At 33.9% G+C, this 11129-nt stretch overlaps 2 protein-coding genes and 1 non-coding gene across 5 annotated transcripts; 2 read left to right on the top strand and 1 right to left on the bottom strand.

The window, feature by feature from the left end:
• The first annotated feature begins 1102 nt into the window (after positions 1–1102).
• On the top strand, positions 1103–5090 carry LOC118047690 (tlg2p-like protein a). Of its 2 annotated transcripts, XM_035057043.2 has the most exons (9): positions 1103–1511; positions 2497–2773; positions 3288–3377; positions 3468–3545; positions 4014–4091; positions 4193–4258; positions 4346–4426; positions 4533–4679; positions 4983–5090. In XM_035057043.2, exons 1-8 carry the CDS (start codon positions 1309–1311, stop codon positions 4638–4640), a joined length of 981 nt encoding a protein of 326 aa, XP_034912934.1. In that variant the 5' UTR covers positions 1103–1308; the 3' UTR covers positions 4641–4679; positions 4983–5090. The 2 variants fall into 2 exon arrangements, with proteins under 2 accessions (XP_034912934.1, XP_034912933.1); XM_035057042.2 differs by having other exon boundaries at positions 1104–1511; positions 4533–5090.
• Positions 5091–5964: 874 nt separating this feature from the next.
• Positions 5965–6038, top strand: TRNAT-AGU (transfer RNA threonine (anticodon AGU)). Its single transcript has one exon. It is a non-coding gene; the product is annotated as a tRNA-Thr (tRNA).
• A 280-nt stretch (positions 6039–6318) lies between these two features.
• Positions 6319–9697, bottom strand: LOC118047689 (exonuclease DPD1, chloroplastic/mitochondrial). 2 transcript variants are annotated; one of them, XM_035057039.2, is made up of 5 exons: positions 9470–9694; positions 7769–8154; positions 7497–7615; positions 6720–6925; positions 6319–6623 (listed from the first exon to the last, which is right to left on the bottom strand). In XM_035057039.2, exons 2-5 carry the CDS (start codon positions 8090–8092, stop codon positions 6412–6414), a joined length of 861 nt encoding a protein of 286 aa, XP_034912930.1. In that variant the 5' UTR covers positions 8093–8154; positions 9470–9694; the 3' UTR covers positions 6319–6411. The 2 variants fall into 2 exon arrangements, with proteins under 2 accessions (XP_034912930.1, XP_034912929.1); XM_035057038.2 differs by having other exon boundaries at positions 7497–8154; positions 9470–9697.
• Positions 9698–11129: the final 1432 nt, after the last annotated feature.

Below are 11129 nucleotides of genomic sequence, written 5' to 3'. Positions count from 1 at the left end.
ATATAAAAATAATGTGATAAATATTTTTCATTTATAATTGAATCCACACCTTAACATTTTGTTGGATGAAGGCGATGCCTATTTTGAAAATAAATAGATAAATAAATAAGGGTAATGCCCCCTCTAGAAAACAAATATACATCCACGGGGATAGGTTTTTTTTTTTTTTTTTTTTTTTTTTTTTTTTTTTTTTTAATATCGTGGGGATGAAAGGCATGGTTGTTCAATATGACCCGGTATAGCTTGGTGGCTTAGCAATTCGAGACCTGGTCTATTGAGTTTATTTTTTAACTCATCTGAAAAATTTACCTAGTTAAATTCAAATAACTTTGAAGGATTAATTTGTAACTTAATTGGGATCTTGTTAACAATTAAAAAAAAAAATTTATAAAGAATGGTATCATTTTAGTTTTTAAAAAACATTATTTCAAATAATAATATTTTATTAAAAAAACTAATAATTTTCTACTCACTAATCTATAATTCAAATATATAAATTGAATTAAATCTTATAACTTAACTGATCAAATTTTAAATTTGCTTTTTTAGAGATTACCAGTTCGAGGTCTTACAAACCTTAAAGTCATTAAAAACTTATATGGCTATTAATTTTAGAATTATCACTAATTTTATTTAAATTTTGAATATATATATATATATATATATATATATATAAATTGTCAATTTTAATTTACCACTTTTTTTTTCAAACTTTCAAGTCAATATCCTATTGATACACAAACAAATATTTTTACAGATACATGTCTCTTACCGCATTTATAAAAAAATAAATAACAAAAAATATTTTTTATTCTTAATTTATTTAATTAAATATTAAATAATATCTAATAAATCTAGAAAATACAACTGGTTTAATACATTTAAAATAATTTAATAAATTAAAATAATTTGAACTTTAAAAATTTTAAAAATAAACATTCTTAATCATCAAATCAATTTTTTAAAATTATATATTAAAAAATATTTTTCTTCTCCCATATAAATTCTCAAACGAGTTTCATACATCAAAATTATATAGTAAGTTTTAAACAAATCATCCATAATCGTTCCAGGCCCCACTTAACAGTGAAGTAAACGAAAAAAAACAAAGCGATCAATCCCTCGACTTGCAATTATTTCTTAATTAACCCCAACCTCTCCTACCTCCCAAAACATCTCCAATTTCTCCGGTCACGTGGCCTCCGCCTTCTCCCCCGATTCCGATCACGTGACCTCCGCAAAACCACCAGGTCCATCAATCTTCGATTCTTAGGAGAAAGATCAAGTTTTTGTCTTGATAATTTTGTTATGGCAACGAGGAATCGGACGTTGATATTTAGGAAGTACAGAGATGCATTAAAGAGTGTTAGGGTTCCGTCGAGCTCATCGCCCTCGACGAGCTCCAGCGGAGGAGGTGGCGGCGGTCCAGTGATCGAATTGGCAAGCACCTCGCTTCTAAATCATAATCGGAAATATACTCCTCTTAGTACAGAAGACCCCGGTAATTCAAGGTACAAAATACACATACACTTTCGTACGTATATTATAGAGATCTGCTTGGTATTTTTGTTGTTAATTAATTATTTAGTTTGGATATAAGTAAATTTTGAATTTTTTATTTTTATTTTTGAATGTTGAATTTTGAGAGGGGTTTATTTAATTAATTATATTTTATTGATTTTAGTAATGTGAGATGCATAATTGAAGTTCTATCTAAAAAGAGATGAGAAATGAGATACTTTAGTAGTGTGATTTTGTGGAGATTTGTAGTGTGCTTTATTGTTAGATTGAAAGTGGAAAATGCGTGTAAATTTGAAAATTGTTGGTGGGTTTTTAGTTTTTGAAGTGAATGTGAGTGGATTTGGAGGGTTGTGATAGTTCAAAGTGGTGTAGATGGAGTTAATTGTGTAGGATCACGGGAGGGTTTCGAAAAGCATTGCGGTTAAGAATTGTAAAAGTTTACTGCTGTGTATGTGGTTTGGGATTTGGTGGTAGCTGTAGGTGAAGAATGAATGGTGGGTTACCTATAGTTAGATTGAAATGGATGTAGGAAATGTGTTTGATGATGAAAGAATGAGATATTTTTCTTGAAGGTAGTGCAAGAGTGTTGTAGAAGAAAGATATAATTTGAGACTTGGGAATAATGAATGATCAGGCATGTAGGTTTATGATTTTATATGCAGGCATGTGTGAATCCCCATGGTTTTGTTGATATTTCTTATAAAAAGATTTATCAAAGTTGCAAGGAGCAGTGAGATGGTAGCTTTGGGAGGTGATGTATGTTGGCATAGGGAGGGCTGTACTTCAAGCCACGATATTCGAAAGATTCTGATAGATATGAGTATATGTATCAAGTATTGCATGGGTTTCTCTTCTAAATTCTAGACCCTAATAGCTTTTTGACTAATGTACTATTGCTGTCTTAATGGGCGAGTATTTTCTGTAAAATTTTATGCTAGCCTGGTAGGACTGTTAAAAATTGCTGTCTTGATGCAGTAAAGGTGCACTTACAGTAGGTTTGCCACCAGCTTGGGTGGATGTATCAGAAGAAATATCGTCAAATGTGCAACGTGCACGTATGAAAATGGTTGAGCTAGCAAAGGCTCATGCCAAAGCATTGATGCCTTCATTTGGTGACGGTAAAGAAGATCAACGCATGATTGAGGGTCTAACCCAAGAGATAACTGGTCTTATAAGGAAATCAGAGAAGAAACTGCAAAGACTTGCTGCAGCTGGGCCTTCTGAGGATTCAAACATTAGAAAAAATGTGCAGGTAAGCCTTAATTTTTTGCTAGAACCAACTACATGTGATCACACATGTAAATGATGACTTAAAACAAAACACGTGAAGTTGGTAATGATTTATCTCTACTTCCATATGATTTTTTTCGTAGATGATGTGGCCTAAGCCCAAGAAAAAATAATTATGAATGAAAAATTTGGGGGAAAGCAATCCAATAATATGCTGATAAAGTAAAGGTGAAATTCTACCTTATTAAATGTTTTGATGGTTAGGGGCCTTTGTTGTTCCTCTTCTTCCCCTGTTGTTTATCCTATCGAGAAATTATAATATCTTCTTGTGCGTTTCTTCTGGGCCATGAGCCTATAATTGTTGGGTGAAATGATTGCTCTTTCCAATATACTGGTTGGCTGTGAACTTCACCATTCCATTGTTTTGTTCTGTGGCATTTTATATGCAGTTAAACACACTTGAGAACTTGTGCATTCTGTACATGGCAGGTTGTTTTTTTTTAATTGTGCTTATGTTAGCATATTTTTATTTGCAGCGTTCCCTTGCTACTGACCTTCAGAACCTTTCAATGGAACTTCGCAAGAAACAGTCAACATACTTGAAGCGCCTCAGGCAACAAAAAGAGGTCTGAGAAGTATATCTTTTCTAATAGAACTACTGAATAAGTGAGTAATTTATCAACATTCTCCTATAATCATTTTGCTTTGGTATGCAGGGTCAGGACGGGGTTGATTTAGAAATGAACTTAAATGGCAGTAGATCTATTATAGATGATGACAATTTGGATGACATGGTATGCACTTGTCTTGACCTTCTCTGCCTTGGGCTTATTGTTGGATATGACATGTCTTGAATTTTTCGGTCCTGCTTAACAAGTTGATAAGGGCATGTATTGATGTCAATTATATATAGGTGATATTCAGGTGCACAAAGATCCAAGAGGTTAAATAGGTTGTGCTTTGTACTTTGTTTAATATAGTAAACCCTTGTCCTTGTCTTCACTTGTGAACATAGGCTTAAGGCTGAAACACATAAAGTGCCGGCGCTTACTTATTCTTCTCTTTCCTTGATTCTTTTTGGTTGTTTTGTGCCCCAAAGCTGTAGTTTAAATTTTATCTTCGTCATTAAAACTATCAATTACATCGAGAAACATTATCTAAATAGTTTTGTGAGATCCATTTTATTTTCACAGTCAAGATTCTTGCACAATTTCTTCACCTTGGTTGAGTACTAAGAATATTATATATGAATTATATATTAGGTTTTTAATGAGCATCAGATGGCCAAGCTGAAAAGGAGTGAAGCATTCACTGTAGAAAGGGAAAGAGAGATCCAACAGGCAAGTGATTGCTCTTAGCCTTTTGTTTTAATATCAACAGAAATCTGGCAGTGTCCTGTATTTCTTAGTACTTTTTATGTCTTTGCTATTGATCTTTGTAGGTAGTTGAGTCGGTAAACGAGCTTGCTCAAATTATGAAGGACTTGTCAGTACTAGTAATAGACCAGGTTAAGAGTTGCCCGTCCTCTTATTGAAATCCGCAAAAGTTCTTTCTTAAGACACTAGTCACTTACCGGTCTTTTCTCTCCAAGCAGGGCACTATTGTTGATAGGATAGACTACAACATTCAGAATGTAGCAACCACAGTTGAGGAGGGGCTTAAGCAACTGCAGAAGGTGCTCTTCTTATCCTCAACAATCATTTCATTCTACATTTAAAGCCTCTCCTTTTCTCTCTAACTTTGTATGGAGCTGTTTGTATTGAATGGATTTGGTGTTGCAGGCTGAGAGGACTCAGAAACGAGGGGGAATGGTGATGTGTGCCACGGTACTCGTTATCATGTGCTTCATCATGTTGGTCCTCCTCGTCCTCAAGACGATTGTCTTTTGACTGTGAGAACAGATGTTACTGAAGATTCTCTTTTGATCTGTGAGCATAGATATTCCTGAAGTTCACTCATTCATAGTGCTGACGCTCCCCTCCAAAAGTTACATGATTGTAGATGGCTCTATCTTGTCTTATTGAAGAATGCAAGAGCTGCAAATTCCTTGAATACACATAACCAAATTAACTGATCACATATTTCTGTTTTTTTTTTTTTTCCTTCAAATTTTGTGGGAAAAGAGGGGAGAGTTCTGCACTTGGGAATAAATGTCCTCACGATGTATAGAGCTGATACTGTTCGTTGTCCTTTGTCATGGATCTGCTAAGTTGATTCTTTCGGATTTTCAGGAGGTTGGAGCATGGTGCTTCCAGATCCAATGCTGTGTAATGAAGAGTCGAGGCCGTTTTAGTTGTTTGTATCCATTTTTGTTCATGTAATATAAAAAAATGAATCCAGCTATGGTCTCCTTCCCTCCCTCTCTCCCTGTCAATCTCTTGTTTGCCATTGATTACCTATCAACCCACAGTTTTAACTGCCTAGATGTATGAACGTTCTAACTTGCGTGGATAAAGCTTCGAAGAAGTGATGGGTTTCTAGTTTCACCATGCCTGCAAAACAATGCTTCATAATCTGATGAAACTTGATCATCTGAGTTATGTTGAGCTCAAGTGAGATTGCTAATTGTTGATGCACGTGCCCTGATCATATTCTTGGTGGTTTTAGTATAGTCGCCATGACTGTACGTGTGCTTATTTTCTAACTAAATGCATGGTCATTAGGTCATATGTGCTCTCTTGGCACAAGTCGAAGGTGTAACTACATAGACTTCACAATTTTCAGTGACATAAGATATTATATGGAAACGCGTGCAAATTATGTTAGAATTTTGAATTACGTATTTTTAAATGGTTTTAATGTACTAATTTTAAAAAATAAAAAATTATTATTTAATATATTTTTAAATAAAAAATATTTTAAAAAATAATCATTATCACATTCTCAAACATATACAAAGGTCTGTATGATAGCTAATATGTGGTTGCAATTTTTTCTAGTAAAATTATAATATCTATTGATTAACTAAATATATAATTAGAGTAAAATGCAGATTGTACCATACAGCACACCACAGAGTCGAAGTAATGAGGCAATAAGCCTTAGGGCCAGCCGACATCACACTGCCTTGATTTTGAGCAGACAGGGGAGACAGAGGTTGGATTATACTTCCAATATGGGCAGTGAGAATGTGAATGGGCTTTTGTGCCTACCTTCAAATGTGCAGACACTTTTTTAGTATCTATAACAAAATATGAGATACATATTCAACAAGCTCTCGTAGCTCAGTTGGTTAGAGCACCCGTTTAGTAAGCGGGAGGTCTTGAGTTCGACTCTCAACGAGAGCAATAAGATCTTTTTCATTAATCGACCTTTCTTTTTCATGCAAACGACATTACGACACCATAGGTTAAAGAAAGCACATTAACTCTTTACCTCGCACTTGTTTTTTTCTCAACAACGGGCAAGAGGACAGGATGTCCAACAAAATTATCATCTTTGCCAATTTATGCAATCTTATTCCTTCTTTTTTTTTGTACTTTTAATATAAATAAATATTTTTTCGATAATTATCTGTTAAATATCCAAAACTTTTATTTTCAAAAGATTAAAAAAGGGCACCGCAAATAAAATAAATGACCTGGAGATTTTATCAAGAAATGGGTAAAAAATATACTATAAATAGTTAATACAGGGGCATAATGCGGCTCCAAACTAGTTCTATTTCTTCTTCTTTGCAGAGGTTAATTCTGAAGGTGTAAAATGTTTTGCAATGAGGCCAGAAAGTGGGAGTTTCAGGTCGAAGGTCAGCCTCTGAAGAACTAATGATAATGCGGTCACGTCAGCCATGGCTCTGTGTGCTTTGCCAACGAATTGAATATTATACTTCTTGCAAAGGGCTTCTAGTGATGTCCCTGAAGTAACTTTTAATCCTGTAACAAAGTCAAAACAAGGCTTTCAATAAAACCTCAAATGAATTCAGAAAATGAGTGCAGACATATGCCGACTGCAAAGAGGGAGAGAGGGACCTTCCATCTTCAGCACTTCACGTGCCAGAGGACGCGTGTCGACGAAAAGCCAATTCTGAGGAATTTTGAAATGGTGGCGACCGAATTCATTGACCAAAAATGGGACATCAAAAGAACGAGCATTGTGAGCAACAAACAGTACATAGCCCCCAGGTTTCTGACGGCTCTTCACATACTGCAGTAATATAGGTATCAACTCTTCCATCCTGCAATGTTCACATGCAATATTTATGCAACTGCACAACTACCCATTAATTGGTGAACATGCATCCCCTATACAACAGATAATGTAAATTAGCTAATAATGAGCTTGATCGTGCTCGCCTTTCAATGCGAATAACCATGCAGTTTCCATCATCAGCATGAAAGGTGAAACAAAGAATCATGCATGTTCTATGGGAAATTAGGAAACTCAGACTACCTTATCCAACACATAATAGAAAGAAAAGGAAACCAATGTGGAAATTCTCAGAAATAAAGCCTACATAACTGAAGCTGGTGCACCCAGAAATCACTGAGCACTGCCGGTGGTTTATTCCCTTTCTGTTCAGTATGCACACTCACATGGACATAACTGCAACCTCTGACACTATTTTCTAAATGAGATTCTTTTCCATAAAGAAACAACTTAACATATCAAATAATCAGGGAATGGGAATTCAATGAGACGGGCTGAGGTCTTTGCAACCTAATACTAGATGTAGTCTTTCATTTCTGAAATTGTATCTTAATCATGGAAGTTCCTTTGAGAAAATTATTGGCCACTGACATTAGTACCTTGGGACATCAGGTCTGCAGACCATATGTGTTGTAATGTGATGAATATCTGAATTAGTAACATGGCGTCCGGGATTTACTAGTGTTTGGAAGGTGCTGTTTTCACCTCCCTGAAGATCCTGCAATGCAATCTCAATAATGCGTTCATTCTGTCTGCTGAACCCAGTAGTCTCAATATCAAAGACAATAACAGTCACAAGCTTAGCAATGTCTTCGTTCTCAGCAATCTTTTGTTGAATATCACAGTATTGATTTCTATGGAAATCACTTACTTCTGTTTTTTTGATATTCAATGTAGACCTAGTTGAAACTGTTTCGTCCAGAATTTCATGTCCAATGGTGGTTGATTTGCTTTTTCGAGTAGTTTGGCTTTCTCCTCCTGTTTTGGTACTTACAGGTCTTCTGATCCATCTTTTACTGTATCCTCCTTCCATCCCATTGGCTTTGGAACCCAGCAATCGAAAGCTGCAACTCCTGCCACATGTTCTATATAAACTACGAGAGCTTTCCCACCAAAAATTAGCTAAGGTATGGGTTCTGCATCTGGGAACTTGCAAGATTGAGAAGCACATTAGAACTGTCCTCATGCAACTCATGAACTACAACCGAGAAAGATTTCAAAGATATATTTTGCATCACAAGTGTAATCTGCTTAGACCTGAGAATGAAGAGTGAATTGAACTGATGAAACAATATCACTCTGAACTAAATCTCTGACATTTTGAATAAGAGCATAACAATATTCACAGTTCAGTAAACTTGTGCGCAACCAGACAGCATGGTCTCTTGACACATGTAAACAATTGATATTAATGGTTCGGCATCCTCCCTTTATCCATCAAAATACCCTTTATAAGCAAAAAATCAGAAGTCGTCCCATTCCATCAACAATGATGTTTATGTACCTTTCAGAGGGGTTGGTATTGAACCTCAAAGAACACATCATCATGTTAAGAGCCCTAATAAAACCTAAAACTAATGCAGAAGAGCAACTCAGAATTCAAAATGCAAACTGATTACCACTGCATAAAAACCATAACAAAGAGACGGTGAAGCAAAACTAAGTATAAAGATGCTTCCATATAAAAGTTCACCAAATGTAAGAAATGTAATGCTGCTAGTATCTTTTCATGATTCTTCACTGGTTCAGAGTTATATATTAAGAAAAAAAAAGGTTTTTATGACTTATTGAAATTATGTCAAAAGTTTGTTTCCAAACTTGGCAGTCTGTGGTATTTGATACCCAAAAGAAAAGCTTGGATTTAAAAAATTACTGAGCTTTTCAAGCATACTCCCAATTCCCATATCAAATTAAATCAAGTTTACAACCCAAATCCCAAAACAAAACAAACTACCAATCATGGAATGAAGTTCAATAATCATCAGCTCAAAAACCATCCATAATTCACAAGCAAAACTCTACATATCAAACAAATCTCTCTCAAACATACATCCATAAACCATGTGATCCCAACAGCCAAACTGTCCTGAAAACTCCCAATTCAGCCTAAAAACACTGCTCCGTATAGAATTTTTCTATCTCGCACAATTGAAGTGGCACATCAAAGCCATTTAGTAGAAAAATGGATGCTTTCTAGTTCTTCAATAAAGCTTGTAACATATCAAACAAATCCTTTAAAAATGCATTTCAAACCATAATCATCATAACCAAAACTAACCCACCTATTTTTTTAAAATTTAATCATCCCAGATAGTTGAATTGACACACAAGGATAACAACTTTGACATAAAAATGGAATCTTTTTTCTAGTTTTTCTTCTTCAGCTTACACAATCTACACTTCAGAAAACAATTTAAAAACTATAGTTCAGTAAAGATTATATCTTTATCTCTCATAATCAATGTAACCACAATTAAATCAAGAAAAGAAAGCTTAAAAAACTTAAATGTTAAAGCATTTAAGAACAATAAACTCAAACAAAAAAGCCTTTAAGGAGATAGAGAAGCCATGCCTGAGAGAAACTTGAAATGGGCTCAGAGTGCATTCTTCAATGAGCTTGAAAGTCGAAACTTTATAGAAAGAGAGGGAGAGATTAGGCTAGGTTATATGGGTGAAGGGAGGAGAATCCTTCAGTGTGAAGTCATGGAGATGAGGATTTCGTGACGGCTAAAGAAACTGTGACGTTGAGACCCATTACTTGCGTATCCTGATCCATGTCTTCCGGATCCACTATTTTTTTTATTATAATCTCACAATTTTGAAAAAACAAAATTTCAGTTTGTATGAGGTTTTTATTGATTTATTTTATTTTGAAAGTTGCATGAATGAATTTTCTTGGTTGAAAATGATTTTTTTAGCAAAAAAACAAAAATCCTCGTTGTTGTTTTTTGTTTTTATTTGGATTCCTTTTCTTCTAATTATTTTTTATACTATAAATTGAAGTTTTATTTCATTAACCTCAGGTTCAACTCTAAGATCTTTTCAAACAATTTGAATTCTCAAGAATGCGTGAAGGAAATAAAACCTCAACACACGATGTATTGTCAACATTACATGCAATGGGAGAAAAATAAAGTTCAACAAAAAAAAAAAAAGTCATCCAGTATAAAATGTAAAATGGGAGGGAAAATATAGTAATATAGTCTATGATGCAAGGAATTTTTTAATAGTTTTTTTTGTTAAAAAATATATTAAAATAATATTTTTTAACATTTTTATTTTTGATATCACAATGTCAAAACCAATAAAAAAATCAAAACTAATAAAACATATAAATTTAATATATTCATGAACGGAATTTATATTTTCCAAAAAAGAAAAAAAACCACAGCGCAGTGCTAAACGAGCACAGAGACGCATTGTACAATATTTGAATGGAATAAGATGCCAAAAACTACATTCTAGAATTAATCCTTGCATCAGCCTTCAACAAAATGGGGAGACTCAACCTCATATGCAGAGGAAAGCGGGGAGGTGGTGACGAGTGAAGGCATTTTTCTGAAGCAGATGAAACCTCATATTATATTATTAAGCGTGTATTTTATTAGCTTGTATTTAAAAGTGTGATTTTTTATTTAAAAATATATTAAAATAATATTTAAAAAAAAAAATTATTTTCAATATAATCCAAGCACACCCCCAACGACTGACTCCATGACAGCAATATTTGCCCCCTCGCGCCGCATGCAATATCGAGCTCAAGATGGTAGCCTTTTTTATACCACCAAGTTGGCTTTCGCTTCATTTAATAATGTATCAAGTAATACGCTAAAGGGGGCTATTGAGAATTTACTGTTCATCCATATTCAAGTCACTGTTAATCTACAGTGCATTTTATTATTATTATTATTATTTTGTTTTTTTCGCTCTCTTTTTTTTCACTTTTTCTTTTTTCTCCCCTTTATTTCTTCTTTTTTTTCCTTCTTTTTTGTCATTTTTTCTTCTTCTTTTTTGCACTTTTTCTTTTTTTTCTTTTTTTTCCCCAAAATTATCTTTGTCAATTTTACTTTTCTAATATTGAACTGGTTAAAAAATTTACTTTGTAATTTTTTTTTCTTTAAAATACCATGGATTGCAACGGTGTTTTTCCAGATGGTTTTTTCTATTTTATTTTTTATTTTTCAAAATTATATTTGTTGATTTTTATTAATATTAAGCTGATTAAGAATTTA

The sequence above is a fragment of the Populus alba genome, chromosome 5 (genome assembly GCF_005239225.2).
Source record: "Populus alba chromosome 5, ASM523922v2, whole genome shotgun sequence".
NCBI lineage: Eukaryota > Viridiplantae > Streptophyta > Magnoliopsida > Malpighiales > Salicaceae > Populus > Populus alba.
Note: the sequence above shows the minus strand (reverse complement) of the source record. Positions and strands in the feature narration are given on the sequence as shown.

Excerpts from the sequence above, each read along its gene's own strand:
- LOC118047690 (XM_035057043.2), top strand. The coding sequence starts at position 1,309 with ATGGCAACGAGGAATCGGACGTTGATATTTAGGAAGTACAGAGATGCA. Across the intron at positions 3,546-4,013 it reads ATGACAATTTGGATGACATG|GTTTTTAATGAGCATCAGAT; the intron begins GTATGCACTTGT and ends ATTATATATTAG. Across the intron at positions 4,427-4,532 it reads GGCTTAAGCAACTGCAGAAG|GCTGAGAGGACTCAGAAACG; the intron begins GTGCTCTTCTTA and ends TTGGTGTTGCAG.
- LOC118047689 (XM_035057038.2), bottom strand. The coding sequence starts at position 8,092 with ATGAGTTGCATGAGGACAGTTCTAATGTGCTTCTCAATCTTGCAAGTT. Across the intron at positions 6,926-7,496 it reads TGCAGACCTGATGTCCCAAG|GATGGAAGAGTTGATACCTA; the intron begins GTACTAATGTCA and ends TGAACATTGCAG. Across the intron at positions 6,624-6,719 it reads TGAAGTGCTGAAGATGGAAG|GATTAAAAGTTACTTCAGGG; the intron begins GTCCCTCTCTCC and ends ACTTTGTTACAG.